The sequence below is a fragment of the Felis catus genome, chromosome X, assembly GCF_018350175.1.
Source record: "Felis catus isolate Fca126 chromosome X, F.catus_Fca126_mat1.0, whole genome shotgun sequence".
Classification (NCBI taxonomy): domain Eukaryota; kingdom Metazoa; phylum Chordata; class Mammalia; order Carnivora; family Felidae; genus Felis; species Felis catus.
The window spans coordinates 8140705-8161115 of record NC_058386.1 but is presented as its reverse complement, the minus strand read 5'-3'; the positions used below and the strand labels follow the sequence as shown (position 1 = coordinate 8161115).

The following is a 20411-nucleotide window of genomic DNA, read 5'->3' as shown; positions in this document are numbered from 1 at the left end:
GGTAAAAGGCTCAGAAAGGTTGTGATAGAGTGAGGCTCAAACACTCGAAAGCAAAGCATTTGGATGTGTCCATGGCACATACAGCCAAGCAAAACTAATTCATAAACATCTTGTGGAAATGATACAAGCAGGAGATCCAGAGAGCACCTAAAACAGTAAGTGATAATAAGCAGAAGACTCTTGTAAAGCACTTGTTTTTACTAAAACGCAATATGAATAATGCCATTGACATTCTCTTCATATAAGATGCTATTTTTGATCGTTGTACCTTCTCAAAAATAAACAGTTCTTAGTAAGTTTCCGTGAAACCCTCGATCCCCAATTCATTTTGCACGTGGGGACCGCACGCACCCCTTGGTTTCCTTCAGCGCTGTGCCACATTCCCCCAACAGAAGTTTGATACCTAGACTGTCAGGAATCGATGCCTATGATCAGGAAGGTATTTGTGCTCCTGATGGCTTCCCAAAGAGGCAAAAGCCATCGTTTGAAAAAATAATTCATTTGTTGGCCAAGAGAAAATTAAAATGTTAAGTCTCCTCTCTTGGTTCCGACAGAGAGAAGGAACTCAGCAACTCAGAAATGGAGGCAACGGAAAGTAATTTTTAGTTGATGAAGCCAAATAAATATTTGTTCATATTAATAAAACTAACTGAAATAAATGCCTCTTTTTTTTTTTTTTTGTCAAAACAAAAGGGGCTTCCGAAAGGAGTATTGTCTTTATTTTCCATAGTCACACAAGAGACTATTGAACAGCTTTTAACATTTCACAACAGGACTTGCAAGAAGGAAGATGGTATAGTAACATTTTGGGGCCGCTCACCTATGCGGACCTGGAGAACACTTTCAAAACATTACCTTATTGACTCCACCCACCAGCTCTGAGAGTAGCCCCTTCCTTCACCCACTTCCTTTGAGGCTCAGAGAGACTAAGAAACTTAATTCAAGATCACACAGTTTGATCCGTGCTCAATTCAAGATCGGTGTTAAACCCAAGATCACACAATTTGGATTAAGCTCTTGGCGAGGTCCGTCCTTTCTGCACGTGTGTGCGCGCTCAGGAAGGAAACGTGACGTGTTGAAATGATCGCAAGTCGGAGTGATACCAGTGGAAGCTTTTGTCACTCTGGCAGCCTGCTGCGCACTAATGACAACTTGGCTGGAATCGATGAGCAATTCGGGACACTAACGCGCGTTCTGCTCAGGTGGAGAGGAGGCTGGTGTCAGAAATGGTTCCTCAGTTCTATCTGGATCCATCAAAGGGGAAAAAACCTCTGCAGGGAGATTCATTTAAGGATTATCCAATAACAATATAATTGTGGTTAGTTAGACTTAGATTCTAGTGTGAAATATGCCTTAACTCCGCATTTTATTTTGAACATCACGTCTTAGCGCCCTGCATTTTTTACCGAGAACGGTTGTCACAATATTAAGAGCCAATTAATCATTTGGGGGATTACCAGTTTATCGCCAGACTCTGTATCAGTCTGAGAGCTGAGGGTGGAAAAGGACGTTGCCTCTTTATTCCCTACCGTGCTTTGAGAGCCTGTACCGAGGCCTGGTACATGGGAAATTGAACGGATGAATGAATGATTGAACAAATAGATTCTTATGGAAGCTCACTGCATAGAGGTGATTCACGAACTCACATAATTGTTTCCACAGGAGGAAACAGTACATAAGGGAAGTTAGGCTGTCGGTCATGGAAGTAGGGTGTAGGGTTATGACTCCCTTCCTCTCGCTATTGGGTTTTCCTGTTGTTGTAAATGCTAATAAACCGAGTATAATGATGAAGGCAGGAAATCCCTTTGGGAATTGTTAATGAGGCTACTCTGACATCCCGGAGGCACATTTTGTTTAGTAATTGTCATCTTTCAAGCCTTAGTCACAAACGGCTTATGAGGGTTTTTTCATTTCGTTGTTTGCAAGAAAAAAAAACCCTTGCTTTCTTGTTGAGTATTTCTGTAAAATGTCAAAATTCCAACCTAGTAGGATTGCTGACACACAAAACTGCTGTGCAATCGGTTCGTTCCTCCCTCCCACATTTACTGTTGACCTAACCCCTTAGCTCTTCCTCCCAACCTTCTGGATGGTGTTATCAAGCTTTTCTGCCTACATCATTAACTTCAAACCTACAGATACTTTTATTTAATAATGCATGTAAATATACATATATTCTTTATTATTATTATTAATGCATTATGTATATATGTATATATGTAGTATGCATATATGTATATATGTAGTATGCATATATGTAGTATGCATATATGTATATATTGTATAGATGTATATATGTATATGTATACATATATGTGTATGTATATGTGTATATATGTATGTATGTGCATATGTGTGTGTGTGTGTGTATATATATATATATATATACATATATATTCATGACTGGATGCATAGACTTTGTCGATCAAGGTGACACGTTTTCTTCTCCTTTCCTGTGTCTGCATAAGCCTAATACCACATACTGCATGTCACAGCACTTCCTTTTTTTATTTTGCTGGACACTGAACATTGAGGTATGGTGTTATAAGGCTGCCACTTGAACCATTATTTTTCCAGTTACGTGAGGAATTTGACCGCGGGGTCGATGTCTCTCTGGAGGAAGAGCACAGCGTTCATGATGTGGCTGCCCTGTTGAAGGAGTTCCTGAGGGACATGCCGGACCCCCTTCTCACCAGGGAGCTGTACACGGCCTTCATCAATACTCTCTGTGCGTAATACACACGTTTGCAGGAATGTGTCCCGGGAGTCCTGGGATGTCCAACTCACTCATCAAACCGTGTGCTTGCGTTTCCCAGTACCTCCTTTTGTTCTTATTTATTGGTCTCTAATGAGTGGGCTATTTGGGGGAATTTTGTGAGATTTCCCCTGGGGACAGTTAGCAAGAAGAAAGTTGCGATAGAACAAAGAAGAATTTGGGATGCTTTCAAATGACCCCAGCTCAGTAGAGAGTGCTATATATTGATGCTTTGAAGTAACAGCAAGAATTCCCGTTGAGTCTGTGCCTAAAAATGAGTTCGCATTACTGGTAGGAGGAAGGAGGGAGCCACAGAAACCCAGAGTGAGAAAAGGCAGCAGGCGACATTCCAGGGAAAGCAGGATGGCATAGTCCGGTGCCGGAATTTTCAATATGGCTGCCCCGGGGGCTATAGATGCAGATCCCGTGGAGGCGTAAAGGAAGAGAGGGAGGAGGGACAGGCCAGAGCTGTGCCAGCCTCCATACATTTCTTCCTCCAACGCTACCATTAAAATAGGATCACAAGAGAGAGAGAAGACAGTCATTGTGCCGTGTCTTGGCTACTGCCAACAAAAAGGGAATTCCTTGCGCATTGCTCGACGGAAAAGGGCCTCACATCTGCTATAAACTCAACATGGCGAGTGTTCACCGATTCCCAGTCATCGTTAGTAAATATTTACTGGAAACGAGAGACTGCGATCCCCAAAGTAAATGATGGGTGATGCCAGGGAAAGGAGGGAGAAGAAAGTAAGCGAAATTAAGTTATCTTTCTACCATGGACTAGACTGCTTTCTCTCGATGTTGCAGCTCCCTGGGTCTGGTTTATCTTCACGGCCTTCATAGAACCTCGTGCTAAATTGCTAAGCCAGGGCTCCCATTGGGTGGAGTGGAATGTGACTTGCCTTGCTAATCCCTTTCGGAAAGCCGTCAGGAGGGGCCTCTTCTCCGAGCCCCAGTGGTGGGAGCTCCCCCTTTAACTGACTTAGAATGCCTCCTTTTGCCTTGCTTAGTGTTGGAGCCAGAGGAACAACTGGGTACCTTGCAGCTTCTCATCTACCTTCTACCTCCCTGCAACTGCGACACGCTCCACCGACTCCTCCAGTTCCTCTCCATGGTGGCCAGGCACGCCAACGACAACGTCAGCAAAGATGGGCAAGAGGTAGGCACCCCACCCCCCGCCGCCGCCCTGCATGCTGGGACTCGTGCTTTGTCCCCTTGCAGAAGAGTGGGCGTCAGTTCGGTTAAGTGTTTCACCTGGAGGAAAGGACGCCTGCCCTTTCCTGCCCTAGCTGTCCATGTAGAACGAGAACTAGTGTTTTCTCCGGCGGGACAGTTCCTAAGAGCGCACGGGCCCTTAACCTCCTGTGTTTCCAGACGGCTTCCAAACGAGGCTGTCATTTTCCCTGACGGTGCTTTGCTCAAGACCTTGAATCTCCGTTGGTATGAAGAAGACAAACAAATGAGCTACGGAGGGGCTTAGGATCATGAACAACACGGAGTCATGGGGATGGGGGAAGATTGCTGTCTTTGTAATTAATTCGATCTGCTGCTTTCACTTGAAGCCCAAATATGAGGCCACGTTATTCTTCCAGTTTGTCCCTCAAGCTCCCATCTGCCCGATAGTTACAAGTCGGGTGTCCTTTCTCTCCTTAAACCGTCCCGCCAAGACAGGCCGGCTCAATGCAACGGAGGGTCAGTCCTGCTTCCAAACCAGGTGAAGGAACTGCACGGTCCTGTGGGCCCTTTTGGGATGTTCTCGTTGAGCCCGGTCCCCACTCGGGCCCTAGTGTGACCCCACCCTCTGCCCATTTGAAGTCCTGGGCTCTGGTTCTCTTTGGTCACACTCATATGCTTCGAGGTGTTTTTTGGTTTCACCCTCGGGCAAAGGAGATGCCGGCTTCAATTTCAGGTGACCATTTAGCCAGCATCCTGTTTAACCTTGACCTTACCAAGAGATCTGTTTCCCTTTTGGATACCATGCCGTCATACTTCTTGACCTTGGATTCCTCAGGCGATCTCAGACCCTTTACTACGCTGACACTCTTTACAAATCAGATGAGAAGAGGCCAAAGGCATTCCAAATTTATTTAAACACAGAAACTTTTCTCTTCAATCCTTGTTAAGCAGAACTCAGCTCTATCATGGATTCTGTTCTGTTTGTCAAATTTCTTTGCTAAAAACCATGGAGATATATATATATATATATATATATATATATATATATATATATACATATATATATATATATATATATATACACACACACACACACACATATATATGTTTTCACTTTAATCCAGAACAATTTTGCAGTTCTTATCTTCAACCTTCCAGTTGGCGTAAGGACGGAACTTTCCTGAGTTAGCCATTTATCTCTATAGTAGTGATAGTTAGTGAACCCTCTGCTGACTTTAGGCTTCATAATATGGCACTGACACCTGATTTCAGCAGACACAGCTCTTCTGGGGATATGCTGTAATTCTCATAATTGTTAAGTAGTTATATTACCCGTCTGGGTGTCGTCCTTTATCAGCTACTGATGTAACAGAAACCGTAGACTCCTCTGCCTAATCATTGGGTAGAGGCAGGACCCTGTCTGTGTGATTAAGGAGGCAGCGAGGAAAGCAGAAAGTCCAATTGAAGTCACTCTCGCGTTTTTTAGAATTCATTTTCAGACGCTCCGTCCAAGGGCGGAACAGGCCTCCATTACTTATGCCCGAAAGAAGAAAATACTCCTAGACAGGTCCCAATGAAACTTAGCATGTTTCCATTGATGAATCTCCCACCTCGTGCTGGCTGTGCTCCAGGGGCTCCATACGTTACAGCGCATCCTCCCCTACGCAAGACAGATATAGTTGCCTCCGTGTTTCAGAGGTAGAAACCGGGGCCTAGAGGGCCTAAGTAACTTACCTCGTGGCCCACAGGGAGCTCCATTTACGGTTGTGCGCGTTGCTTACTTGTGCATTTCACAACTCTGGGGGAGGGCACCGTGCACCCCACAGTCGCTGTGGATTTGCAGAGTTAGTAAGACCATAGCCCAGAAGATATCTTGAGGAAGGGGCTCCTTCTTCCAATTCACGCAAAGTTGTCATATTGAAGAGGGGGCGGGGCGGTCCAGTGACTAGTAGTTACAGCGGTGGCTCAAACCCAAGGTGGTCTAGCTTACTAAGAGCAGAAATCTAGAATAGAAATTAGGAAAAACCCTCCCCTGGGGGTCTAGTTCAGGGTCTTCCAGCTCCCGTGCGATTGATGTTTGGGAGCAGGGAATTGTTGTAGGGGCTACCCTGTGAATTCTGGAATGCTTAGTAGCATCTCTGGCCTCGGCCCACCTGATGCCGGTAGCAGCTCCCCGCCATGCCCCAGGTGTGACCAACCGAAAGCATCTCTAGACGTTACCAAGGATCCTGTGGGGGCCGGGAGAGGGGGGAAAAGTCACCCCTGGTTGAGAACACTCGGTAGCTTTTATAACTAAGTGACCATGTGTTCTGGGAGAAATCTATTAACCTTCCTAAACCTGAGTTCTGAGCTTTGGGGATAAAATTTCTTCAACCGGCACCGCACAGCGGTTGAGAAGAGTGGTTTACTCTAAGGAATATGCAGATATCCCAGTAACAGCAAGGTTGTACAGGGAGTCAAGAGTTCGCAAGTGTTTCTAGACACCCTTGGCCTAAACCTTGAATCAAAACGAAGGGCTAGGAATCAAACGTTAAAGCAGCAGGGGAAATATGAGGAGAGTGTTGTTTCTGTGAATTGGTTCAAAGTCACGGGAAAACAGGTGGCCCACGCAGCCATCTTGGATTCGAGTAAAGGCCATAGAGTGGGAAGGTCCTGGTGAGGTTTGAGGGGAAATTGGGCTGTGTTTGTAGAGTGCTGAATGCCTTTGTAAGGGAATAGGTGCTTAATTCTTTTAAGCCCTGAATCTCTGGAAGGATTCCACTAAGGTAGTATCACCCACGCTGTAGATTGGTTAGAGGCAGGGAGAGAGCGAGTGGGGCGGCTTTTGTATAAATGGCAATATGGAAACCAGCAGTTCACGTTGTAAATGTCTCCACGTGACAGTGGCCTTGGCATTTGAATCGCGTACGTCCTGAGCACCTATCTGAGTTCCTCTAAACGAGTGAGTGTTGTTCAGCAATTTTCGTATTACTCTTCCTCGGATGCTGTGGCCTCTGGGAGGTGGCGGAGGCAAGGACACAAGGCAAAGAGAGAATTAGGGAATGCAGTGAGGACTCACTCCGGAGCTGCAGAGAAAAAGTGGCGAGTGTGGTCCAGAAAAGTTAAGAGGGGCATCTCCGAGGAGACTGAGTTTAAACCGCGCATCAGCAGGCGTGTAGGGATCGAATGTCAGCTCCGTTCAGGGATGGGAATTAGCGAAAAACCCCTCTGGTCGAAGTAGGAGCGGACGGAGAGGAACTAGAGAGAGGTTGTTGGCTTAATGTTTGGTGGTAGAGAATACAGGCCGAGCGCAGTGGAGGGAGGCAAAAATCAAACTGTAAACTACCGACATATGGATACGTAGATGCGGACACACGAGCCCAAGAGTGAAGGCTGGCTGTGAACAGTCTCCTTTCCAGGTTCAAAAGCCGTAAACCAAAGACAGATCAAAACAAAACAAAAATGCGTTAACAAGCCCCAGCAGCATGGTCTGCAGCTGGGATCTATGTACAATTTTACAGACGGATTGAATTGCATTCCCAGAATAGCAACAGGAGAAGAAGGGCACGGAAACCGAGTTCTGGATCGTCCTTGTACTAAACATTCTTTTAAAAGAAAACAAAATCTTCTATTTCTTAATGTTAAAAAAAAAAATCAGGGAAAACCCTGATAGGACTTTAAGAGGAGGGGAGGGGAGGCCCTCGAGATGCCTGAGCTCTCAAGGGATGGATTTGAAAATGACACCTATTTCAGTTTATCCTTAGCCATAAACTTCCAGGAAGAGAAATGAAAAATAAAGGGAAAAAACATGGCAGGGTTTGTATGAATGAAATAAAACAGAGACAAAATAGTTGAACCGTCCTACACAAAGAGCACTTCCTTGCAAATTCCCAGTGTTGACCATTCAAAAGCATTTCACTTGGCAGGAAACCTGAAAACAGGCTCCCCTTCCAAAAATAGCACCCACTGTGTGCCACTCGGGGCCACGCGGGGATGGCAGGGCCGGGTAGCCGCAAGCTCGGGGCTCCCCAGGACAAGGGTCAGACCAGGAGTCTCTCTCGTGGCTGTGAACCCGGACTCTTGAATTCTGCTCTGTGTGCCCGGGTGCCCCTCGAAGGCTGGGCACATCTTCCCAGGCTGAGCAGCCATGGTTCCCGGATGTATCCCTGCATTGCTCGATTTTCAACTCGTATCAACAAGAGAAATAAACATGTGCCTGGATCGGTGGTTCTCGCTCAAGGGCAGTTTAGCCCCCCGGGGGACTCGCGGCAATGGCCTTGCCTGCCTCTCCTGCAGCGCCCTTTGCCGCACTGGCATGCCTCGATGTGTTCTACGTGTTTCTGTTTTCGCATCCAGCGTTCTTCCTGCAGTGGAACTGTCCCTTGCCCCAGCCCCTCCGCTTCTTCCTTCGTGGTGTTGTGCAAATATTGCCACCTCTTTGGAGTGTCCCTGGGGCCTCCAGAGCTGATAGCTTCATACTTTGCACTCACCACTTGGGCCTGATATGTCTGTTTCCCCTCTAGAAAGTGAACTCTTTAAAATAAGGACTGTAGTGTCATCATTGTTGAAAATTGTTTAAATAGTGAGAATCCATGAAAACTGTATAGCCTATGGTAGGTGCTTAGTGGGTGATTTAATAGAGAGATGATGAATGGATGGATGCAGGGATAGATGGAGGGCTGGCTGGCGGATAGATGGATGGATGGTTGGTTAGATGGATGGATGGACGGACATCAGTAGTTTTTAAAAGCAGACAGGGTAGACATTTATAGAGTGCCGGTTTCACAACGAATACCTTAGAGATGTAAAATTGTGCTTAATATGCTATTGAAATGAACAGGGAGCTATGAGAGTCAATCCAAGATACGAAGCAAAAGGAAAATGACAGTGCTCCTCGTGGATTCTTCCAGAAATGATACAGTCCTTGCAGAAAAGAAAGGGGAAAAGGTTCCTCCGATTACCGAACCACCCAGCAGTTTGAAAAGCAAAAATAACACCAATCCTTGTATTCCCCGCTCTTGTAGGTCACTGGGAACAAAATGACATCTCTAAACTTGGCCACCATATTTGGACCCAACCTGCTGCACAAGCAGAAATCCTCAGACAAAGAATTCTCGGTCCAGAGTTCAGCCCGGGCTGAGGAGAGCACAGCCATCATCGCTGTGGTACAGAAGATGATTGAAAATTATGAAGCCCTGTTCATGGTAAGTGGCTCTTCTCTTGCACGACATCTCAGCAAATGGCCTATTAATTCTCTTTAGCGGCGTAATGAGACCCATGCACACCGTGTTCTGCTCTAGAGTGCCGGTCGTTGCCTGAATTCGTTGGCAACCAGACAGTTTCAGTAGACGTAGAAATTCACGTAGCTGTGATGCCCCTGGAAATTTGCGATTCCATGTTCAAACAAACCTACCCAAGTTATAAATTTCATTTCGCCGGCCCCTAAACAACGGTCACAATTTGGAGTCATTTAATTATTCAGGTAGCAATGTCCTTGCTCAAAAGTATTGATAAAAGCCTTCTTTGGGGAATTATGTGTGGCCCTCATGAATTCATGTAATTCATGACCGTCTCCATCAATGGCACCTCCTGCAAGGTCCATCTTGACATTCTAGCTGCTCCACGAAGCCTCACCTCTCTCTCCCGTGTCCTTCTCATGTCACTTCTCTGTCCCGTGAACTCCATTACTGTTCTTATTGATGTTTATCCTACTCAACATTGTGTTACAGTCATTTATGACTATTTCCCTTAGTAGTTTATAAATGCATTTGAAACACGGGCTGTGCCCTCGTTATCTCCTCTCTGTATCCTCTGTGCACTTTTGGAAGGCCCTCCGTCTGGCAGGCACTCAATAAATATTCTTTTTTATTTGTATTGAATTACCAGTTCCTGTTTTGCTTCGAAACACCACCCCGCTCACTCCCACTTCCCTTGAAACATCAGAACAAATGCCAACTCTCTTCTATTTCTGTTCACCACTCCTGTCGCATATCAGAATGTACAGGAACTTTCTCCATGTTTCCTCTCCCATTTCTCCTGTCGACTTGCAAGCACTCATCATAAATCTTACCTATTCTGCTAGAGCCTCGTGTGGCTTCTTCCCGAGTATGCTAGTTCCCTCTTTTGAATCTCCTTAGTATTTCGTCTACAGTTATCAAATGCCTCGCATTAGATTTACTTCCATGCTTGTCTGACACCAATTATTATATATTTTCTTTGTACATTTGAGAGCCGGTGCTTTAGAATCTTTGCCCTCCGTGTCTTACCTGTGTGATCGTGACCCAGTAACTCGGCGCTCAATAAGCATCGATTTCAGCTTCCGTGAAGTGGGAAAAAAATAAGAATACGACCTATGTCCCAGGGTGGTGCCCAGAATCATTTGATATGTGAAAACATTCTGCAGACTGTAAAATTCTGTGCAAATGTTAATTAATAATTGTATCAGTCGGGCCACATGAGCTGGCTCGTGTCTCAGTATTTTTGCACAACAGACGTAAATACCTTGTTGACATAAAGTTTAATCAGATGTTTGTCAGACGGCCTTGCAGCTAACAATTTAGGGACTTTAGCCCCTTGCATCTTGAGACCCTGCGACCCCCTAGGATTTTATGGGAGAACCCAGAAGGGCCATCCATCATGGCTACTCAGATCCCATCGTGCAAGCCATACTTAACTGCAAGGGAAGCTGGGAAATGGATTCCTGCTGGGTGCCCAGGAAGAAGAGAAAAGGGATTTACATTCAATGAAAAGTTCACTGAGGCAGAGCGGGCTCTTGCTCGTCTTTGACTCTCTGAAGCGCCGTCCCTGTGTTGCACACAATAAGCTCTCAAAAAAATGTAGACTTAGTCATTGCTTGTATATCAGTTTCACACTTCAGCCAAAATGCTCATAATTAATTACACGTTGGGATGAGTCAAATATCTGAACTTCTCAACATTTTCTTCAAGTTTTAAGTCACATATCATCTTGCCAAGTCGTTTTGGCATGACTTCATGCTCTCTGGATTTTTTTTTTTTAACAAAATAATACCTCTTGCCAATCTTAATTCTGTTCTCTAAATTCTATATTCTAAGCAAAGTGCTTTAGATAAAACCACAAACCATCGGGCATTCCTCATCCAGTCGGATGCTAACACAACCAGTCTCGGCCTCCTTGAAAGCACGGTTGCCGCCATTTTCATTGTGTCAATCCCCTCCTTCCCATTTCCTGCCACCCGGAGTACTACAAACAGCGGAAGAACACAGTCTTCCACCTTTTCCCGCATTTTCCAAACACGCTTTTCGCTTGCTGTTCTCAGTAGAGATTGATATTGAGAGTCTTCTTGGGTAGTAGCTCCTACTTGTGCTCCCCAGTTGTGGCCTTTACTTCTCGGTGAGGCCTTTCCTGGCCACCTTGTCTACGACACAGCCCCTCCCCCCGCCCACCACGTACACTCATCACTACTAACACAGGGTTTGTACTCATTTCTCTTGTTTGTTGCGTGTTTCCCCACTACAACACAAGCTCCATGACAGGATGAATTTGTGGCCTTTACCATCTACTTCCTTTACAGCATTATCCCCGTGCCTGACACATGGAAGAAACCCGAGCGATAGTGGTTGAATTAATGAGTGACTCCATGGTAGTTCTGGGACATATGATTTCCATATTGTTAATCTTTACTCCTTATACATAGCAAAAGGTTTAAACGCGGGGGAATTAAGGACACCTTTGTCAGAGTATGTGAGCCATTACTATAAGCGTTCTTGATTTCCTTAGACAGATGATGGGAATTGTGTATTGAGGGAAAAAAATTGTGAGGTAGGGGGAGAGGTGGGCCAGAGACCCCAGGCCAGGGCCCGTAAAAAGCAAACCGACTCTGGAGTCAGAGAACTTGGCTATAGCCCCGTCTTTGCCACACGTTAACTTTGTGACGTCACCTTCTGAGATTTGCATCTCTTTAGTTATCAAAGGACGAGGTTAGAACGAACAAGATCCAAGCTCCCTTCTAGTTCTAAACTCTGCGTGGCTCTATGCCCTCACACTGATTTTGCCTCTTTTATTCCTACAAAGCACAAAAGAATCCCATCACTTTGTATGCTGTCTTGGCATATTTGGCATTTCAGAATCTAGTTGGTTATACCAAAGCCGACGGCTGCGTTGGCACAGCTGCTCTGCGTGGGCGGACACATTTTGTTTTGTGTTTTTAAAGAAGCTTTCGGAATTGGTACAATAATTCCAAACAAGGAAAGCTGAAGCCTGATGGTTGAAGTGTGTTAGCCGTTGTGCCGTTTCACAGCTTTCGGAAGGATTTACGAGCTCCGAAAGGAAGGCTTTGTTCCCCGTTGGCATCAGACAGGAAGACCTGTCAGAAAAGGTGGCTGCGAGTTTGTCCGTGAAGGCAGAATGCACCTGCCTGGAGGCAGCGCTTCCTTCGAAGAATGGATAGAAGGGCTAGAGAGACCCGCAGAGGCCTGGCGAGGACCCAGGGTTTGTTCTGAGTGTCAGTAATGTCCTTCATTTTCTGATGTTGGGACTGCCTCTCCCACATGGCCAGTATGTGAGTTAATGAGAGAAGGCGGAGAAGAACCTGGCTTTGTCTCATCGTACGCAACAGGCGCCTCGATCCAGAGGCTGACGCACGGTTCCAGAGTCTGGCTAGGACGGGCTAGCACACCAGTTGTTTGCTTCTCGGACGCTGGCTCGGAAATGCTAGAGCTGGAGAGAGGTCCTGATAACAGCCATCATGAGCACGCTATCAAAACTCAGGGCAGCAGATGGTAACAGTCATTCTCAAACTTGAGCGTGCAGCAGGGTGGCAAGGAAATTTGCCCAACCTTCAGATTCCTGCGCCACACTCCAGAGAATCAGATGGGGTAGCGCTGGGATGGGGCCCAGGAATCTACACGTTCTCATGAACGCCTCCTGGCCCTTCTGGTCATCTCTGAACCACGCCTTGGGAAACCACATCTTGGGGAATCCCCAAGAGGCGGGAAAGACCATGAGCTTGGGAAGGCGCTACCAGAATTCAAATCCGTGCTCGGCTGTATATTTGCCGTGGGATCTCGGGCCCATGCTCGACGTCACTAAGCCTTCGTTCTCCCGTAGTACAAAAGCGAGATGAAGTCACCTAATTTATAGGATCATTTTGAGAATTAGAAATGACACTGTAAGACGCTTGGGACAAGAACTGACATAGACTAGGCACGCAAAAAAGAAAGATCACTGCTCTTCTTACATGAAATTGATAAGACGCTGCCCTATCACAGCACTTTTAAAGGTGTCGCCTCTGTGGCAAAGCCCGCCCTGCCGGCTCTGTAGAAGCATGACCTGCTCCCACATGTATAGAGTCCCTAGCACCCGTCACCTGTTAACTCGCTGTATAACTTACTTATTTCTTGTGCTTGTTGAAACCTGATAGAACGTGCAAACTTTCTGAAGGCAGGGATTCTCACTTCTTTTGTCCACTGGCGCTCCAAAAGGCAAATAATATATTATTGGTTGAATAAGTGCAACAATATATTGCCAGAAAAATACGCATTTCTGTTGTTTGTTTGTTTGTTTCTGGTTCAGTGCCCATACCCCTTAGATCCCCTCGCCTTTAAATTATGACCCTGTATTTCGCACATCAACAGTTGAATAACTGGATAACGTGAAATGATGCTCTCTGGGAACACTGGAAATAAAAGAGAAGGGTCATGCATATCCAGAAACAGTCTCTGGTATCTCTGTAAGGCAGAAGGCATTCCCCGACTAAATCATTGGCGTGTGCATCGTTCTGAGAGTCGTTGCTCAGACATACATAACATAACCGAGGCTGGCAACTCCAGAGAAAAGTCACTGCTGCTCCTGGAATCAGTAAGAGCTTCAGAGCAGAGTGGAGAGAACTGTCAGCCCATTCTGAGGGCCGATACTAACTGATTCCTCCCCGGGCTCCTTTTTGGAGAGAGGGCAAGTGGAGCCGGCACCCCCTTCTAGGCCCGTGAAGAGCCCAGCGTGCCGCGGAGACGTGGGAGGGAACACCAGCGCACTCCCACCCCGCTGCTTCGTCAGCCGGAGCTGGGGACCAGCCCCGCGCACATGGGAATTTTCAACTGAGAACAACCCGGAGCAAGGGTCACAGGCCGACACGAGGATTCCAGGCTCGGAGGCCAAGCCCCGCTTGGTGTTCTCTCCATTCCCCGATGCAAATTGCATTTTCTTAAAACCGCTTTTGCGTGCCAAGTCCAAGGGAGTCAAACAGGGATCCGGGTCATCAAATGGGAAACCACCCCCTACCAACGTATCTGGAGAATTCTATATGATTTCCATTTCCTTTTTCATACAACCACTGTTGCTTTTTTTTTTTCTTAATGTTTTGGGTTTTTTGTTTTTTGGTTTTTTTTTTTTTGAGAGATAGACAGAGTGCAAGCTGGGGAGAGGCAGAGACAGAGAGGGAGACACAGAATCCGAAGCAGGCTCCAGGCTGTGAGCTGTCAGCGCAGAGCCCGACGCGGGGCTCGAACTCACAAACCACGAGATCATGACCTGAGCCGAAGTTGGACGCTTAACCGACTGAGCCACCCAGGCACCCCTGTGTAGTTTTTTTTTACTTCTTTTTTAAATAACCACTGCTTATGTCCCAGGGCTCAGGCCGGTCTTTGTGTACCTCAGCAGCACCGTGTCGTGAGGAGCAAGCCAAGAGAGTTTGCCCAAGTGACGCGGCAGCTAAGTGAATTATTTCTACAGCATGAGGCCCCCCAAAGACAAGGTGCATTAATAGGGTGTCTCGCATGTGGAGTCCATTTGGAGGAGGAAGAGAGAGACAATTTTAGCCCGTTTGAAAATGGGGAGCAGAGTGCTGTTAACAGCATTCATCCCTCTGGACGAATCGTAACACCGCCCCGCTGGATGTCCAGGCCGGCAGGTGGCTGTGAGAGCCAGCTCCCATTCCTTCTGGAGCCTGTTCACCTGGTCCCTGCCCACAGTGACAGAACGCAGGCACCCCTGGCGCCACACAGGCAGGGAGGGGCGGAGGCCCTAGTGGGTTTCACCGCCTTTACCCTGTGGCCGTGGAGCAAGGACTGCTAGTTTTTCTTCGTCATCCTTCCTGGCATCTCCCCCCACCTTCCCCATCTCCACGGGTCCTGGGCTCCTCGACTCTGTTTGTTCAGTAACGTGCCCTCGTTGCCAAACACGCATGTATCGGGCACTTAAGAAAAATGTGTTGAACTTAAATGCATTCTGACCCTCCAGATGCACCCAGAGCCCCTTACATAATAGGAATCCATCCTCCACCACAGTGACACAGAAGATTCTAGGCTGGGCCTGCCCACGTTTGAGCTTTGGCTCCCATAAACAGCTCAAGTGATTGCTTTCAGTGTGTTTGTTAACTTAAAAAAATGTCACCATGACTTCCAGTGATATTTACTTTTGCTGGAAAGTGTTGCAGTTTTAAATGCCAAAGCATCCTTCGTGGTCCAGCGCAAAGGGACGGATATTGGTTTGGAACACCCAGAGGCAAGTACGATAGGGCTGTGTCCTGGGAATTGCTCTTCGAGAAGCCCCTAATGGTTTGTTGTAGTGACTTAGTAAATGGAGAGAACTTGAACCATTTTCCCCTCTCTGTGGTTTATAGAATAAACTACACCATGGCAGTTATGCCCCAGGCAGTCGTTCAAGGTTTCATTTTTAATTCGATCGGGTGGATTTTGATCGTGACAGTTTTATCCCTTCATATGTGCACTGTTTACATTTTTCCGCTGAAGCAGGAGAGTCCAAAGTTCTTTTGATTTTTGAAATAGCATTCTGCTCCGAAGGAACACATGAAAAGCTAAGGAGTCGAGTCTCCGGATAAACACAACCATAAATGGTACCCTTGGAATATATCTAAACTTACTGAATAGTTGACTAAAACCCAGTAGAGATTTTGATGTGAAACAATACATTGTAAGTGAAGAAGCCACTGGGGCTGGGTTTTGTTTCTTCATTCACATGTGCAGAACTGGTTGATTTTTAAAAACTAATGTGTTCTTCGCAATCCTCCTCCTTAGTTTCCGTTTGGCTGTATACAGAATCCCAGAAGAAAAACGATAAAATGTGTTTGAATATGGAGTCATACGTTTCATTTTTCATTTTTTAAAGTTATCTCTGTGCCCAGCGTGGGTCTCGAACTCATGACCCGGAAATCAAGGGTTGCATGCTCTACTGACTGAGCCAGCCGGGCACCCCTCATTTTTATATGACCGGGAACAGTAGTTTGCATACGTGTCAGAAAATTTCCCACGATCCTCAGTTGGGAACGGAAGTTTGTTTGCCAACTCTAGAAATTAATAGCAAGGGTATTTTGCTAGAACGTGACATTGGTACTCTCTTATAAGCAGAGAGAAGCGTCCATACAAAGCTAACAGAACAAGTGTATACCATAAAGACCAATAATTCTGGGTTCTTTTGCTTATTATTTGTAGCCATTCCGACAACGTTTTTTGAGCATCCATTGGGTAGAAAACACCACCCGAGCTGGTGTTCTGGAAGAGTCTAATAACACTGACTTGAGTAAGTAGGTGAACGGTCATGGGTGTGCAGGTAGGAGCTTCAGGAGAAAAAAGAGCAGGCAGCAAAGAGGAAAAAGAAGACACAGTTATTTCCAGTGTCTCTCGCAGCCATCATCACATCCCGTGATGAAAAGAGATGTTTCAAGACCCCCACTTGGGGTACCTTGGCCAGGATTGGCAGGCATGTGCTTGCCCTCTCCGAGAAAGGGGCTAGCTGAAAGAGAATTACAACCCTGGGAGCCTGTATCACTTCTGGGCAGACAAGTCCGACCACCCCTGCCTTCAGGCGACTTACCTTCTAATGATGTCTTGAGGTCTGGCGGAAGAGAAGGAACCAGAAGGGAGAAGCTACGTGGAGTTGGCTTCAAGACGATTGCAGATGAGCGGCCAACTGGTCACAAACTTTAACTCTAGCAGTTCGGGGGGGGGGGGGTTCAGGAGTAGAGACATATCAAGAGGAAATCCCACCACTTGGTCACCCACCCGAGTGTTAAGCAGAGGAGAAGAGAGTGATGCTTCTCTGTGAGTGGACGGGAAAAGAGGCAGAGATGGATGCCTGTTAGTCTAGAAAAAAGCCGCAGAACAAATATAGGCCATCTCCGTGTTATCTGCTTTTATTTTTTTCTTCTAAGTGTTTAGTTTATTAATTATTTTGTCTGTTTCAAATAGAATCTTTTATTCTAAGCCTCTTGGCAATTGGTAAGGTGCTTTCAAATCCGTCAGCCTTTCTGATCCTCACACACTTCCATAAAGGCAAATGGGACACATAGGATATGCCCGGACTTTGAGATGCAGGAACAGAATCCGAAAGAAGATCATGGATGTATCCAAGTTTACACTAATCGATAATAAGCAACGAAGCTTATAAAAACGGGACCTCAGGGGCTGTCGAATCTTACTCAGACATTCTTCTGACAACGTCCCGATTCCTGCAATGGAGCGCAACTAGGAATGGTCTATCTGGATATTTCTGACTTACGTAAGCTCCTGTTTCCTGTCCGTTCATTCCCTCAACTTTTGTTTCTCTCTTAAGTCCGGAACTTCACCGAAAATGAATGCTCATCCAGCTGAACTGAGCCAGTAGTTTGACAGTTTCATTAAATAGTAGCAAATTAAATACACACATAGGGGCAAAGATTGGAGGGATTATTGAGCAAACAGCACCAGAGGCTGTTGTACGAATATTAAAAGTCCGTGCCAGGCATCCTTTCCAATTCTCTGTCCTCATTTTCCCACTGGCCCCAATTTTCTGTACCATTCCTTAATGACAAACAAACAAATGTGGCGTTATCAAATGAATTTTGAAAGCTGCTTTATATCGTTTTGTAACAAGATGGGATATAAATAAACGAATTAAAATAATGGCTCATGTACAGGGTAGCCAGTCTTACATAATACATAGGAGAATTTTCCCTATCCTTCCTACAATACGGGGAACCACATTTTTAAATGATATCTTTTTACTTACTTGCAAATACTGTCCCCGAGCCAAAATGGCATTGGGGGTCTTTTAAAAAGAAACTATAGATAGATGTATAACACTGACCCTTTCTATTTGCATTTGTTACCGAGTAAAAGTCGTGCGTGCTACGCAAAATAAACCGCAGTGATTATAATTGGTTGGGAACCAAGCCCGGTTGAACGAGTGAAAACCCTGCATTACAGAATGATTTAACAGAATGTTATGGAAAGTTATGCTTTCAATAATGATGCTCCCCGTAACCTATTCTAATAGCGTATCCAAGTTAATAATTTATCATTAGACACACCATACGCCCTCAAAGAATTAATATTGTGATGCTTGCAGCACCCCGAAGGATATGCATGAAGGCTGTCGATTCCTCAGTGGGAATGAATGGGGGCTTGGAGCAAAATTTCTTATTACGTGTCTAAGGATGGAAAATTTTTAATTAAACTTAACGGCATGAAAAGCAAATATTTTTCCTCATTTGCTCATGGGAATTTCTTTCAGAAAGTGCTCAGGATATACATTGTGGGCTTATATTATTTTTCACTTTCTGTTCATCTTTTAAACAGGAGCTCTCCTCTCATTTTTACCCTTTAGGCATCGCTCTTTGACAAATTGATATAATACTGTGTATCTGTTGGGCCGTGCTGTTGCAAAAACTTACGGTAAAAATGATCCGTCTTTTTTTTTTTTTTTTTCTTTTAAGTAGGCTTCACCTCCAGCGTGGGGCCCCAGGCGGGGCTTGAACTCACGACCCTGAGATCAAGACCTGAGCTGAGAGCAAGAGTCGGGTGCTCAACCGACTGAGCAACCAGGCACCCCTATCGGTCTTTTTATTTTTTTAATGTATGCAGTAAAGAGGACAGAATCCCTCAGCCTTGACCTCAAAGGCTTGTCCCTTCTCTTCTCCTTCCCAGGCCATTAGGCTTGGTCGCAGAGCTTTAAATGCCATCGGTATATATCTCCCAAGTTTCTCTTCCCAGTTGCCTACTAGATCTGTCTTTCATTCGGGTGTCCCACAGGCCAGTCCCCCTTACCCTAGCGAAGCCACCCTCCTAGCCGTGACCTCCAGCCTCTTCTGGCTGCTGCTTCTGTACACCAGTCAGCCTCCGTGGCAGCCCCGTGCTTCCAGGCACCTTTCTCGTTCGCCCTCTCCCTCCCTCTTTCTCCCTCCAGCCGGCAAATTAGCTAACGCTATCATCTCTATCTTCACTGTCGCCAAGATCCCAAGATTTCTCATCGGCTCAGCATCCTGGTTCAGCCCTCCGTCCCTCTCTTCTGGAGAGGTCGACGGCCCCTCTCTGCGCTCCCTGCTTCACCCCTTGCTCCCCCGCAACCTACTCTCAACGCGGCAGCCAGTGACAGTTCACGTTAGTCCTCTGCTCAAAACCCCCAGTGACTCCCCCACCGCCTAGATTGAGAGCAGATGTCCTTCTCGTGACCCGTAAGACTCCTCAGCATCTGGCCTTGGCCACCTGATCCACTTCCTACCGCTCGCCTCCTTCCTCATTCTTTCCAGCCTCGCCGGGCCCCCTCTCTGCTCGTGACTCACGATCCTGAGATTGTTCTCTTCCTTCTGCTTGGAGTGATTTTCTCCAAGTCCTTCATCAACTTCAGTTCTCTGTTAAGATGTCAGTTTCTCTGTGACCTGGCATCCTACTTAAATTGCACTTCCCTGCCCCGCCCCACCCCCCTCTCCATCGCCCTCCTCTGCTTCGTTTCTCTCCGTGCGACCCGTGCTATGTTTTCTTTATTTGTTGAATGCCGGTCTTTCCATATTTGTTGTCGGTTTCAAGGAGAGCGGGATTCCTGTCTGTTTGGTTTGCAGCCGAGTTCCAGCATCCAGCTCCTGGCACTCAAGAGAGGCATTCGCCAAATATTTATGTGATGAATTAAAGGAACGGGGTGGGGAGAGGCCCGGGGGAGAAGTGCAGGGGTGCCAAGGGAGAGTGTGTGAGGATGCCTGCCAGGGGACAAAATGGCAAAGACCAGCGAGCAAGTCGAGGGCGGCGGCAGTGGGGATAAAAAGGTTTCTGAGCAGGCGCCTTGATTAGACCTCTGCCACAACCCCACAGAGAAGAAACTTGATGCCGGAGGTGAAGGGAACAGAGGGTATACAGGTTAGCAAGTTGCTGCGTCGCGGGTTCATCGAGGACGTATCTTTCTTTCGGACTAAAAACTTTTAAGTGCTGTAAGGAACTTGAGGCCCACACAGCTGAACAATCCACAGGCAAATATGGCTCCAGGCAGAGCTGTACCTAGGACTCAAATGCTGTCAACAGACCCTTTTCTTTCTTTCCATTTCTTGGCGTTGTTTCTTGGACCGTCAGCACAGTCTTGAGGCCCTCTGGGGCTTCTGGCCCCACATTGCCTCCTCAGATGCCTCAGGGAAACCCTCCCGGCTTTTTGTGACCTCCATTGGGGCCGCACACCCATCCCACAGGCAGCTGTGGTAGTCTGGGAAGGGAATGATGGCGGCCTTAGACCAGCTTACGCGTCACCCCTGAGCTAAGGGTTGGGGGAC

At 46.5% G+C, this 20411-nt stretch overlaps 1 protein-coding gene across 5 annotated transcripts in view; it reads left to right on the top strand.

Moving 5' to 3' along the window:
• Positions 1-20411, top strand: part of ARHGAP6 (Rho GTPase activating protein 6) — a 532244-nt gene that overhangs the window by 492688 nt on the left and 19145 nt on the right. For all 5 annotated transcript variants that reach the window (XM_045050342.1, XM_019823543.3, XM_023248925.2 and 2 more), the window contains 3 exons: positions 2575-2725; positions 3763-3911; positions 8932-9111. In XM_045050342.1, the coding sequence (XP_044906277.1) occupies positions 2575-2725; positions 3763-3911; positions 8932-9111 (480 nt within the window). The remainder of the gene's footprint in view (positions 1-2574; positions 2726-3762; positions 3912-8931; positions 9112-20411) is intronic.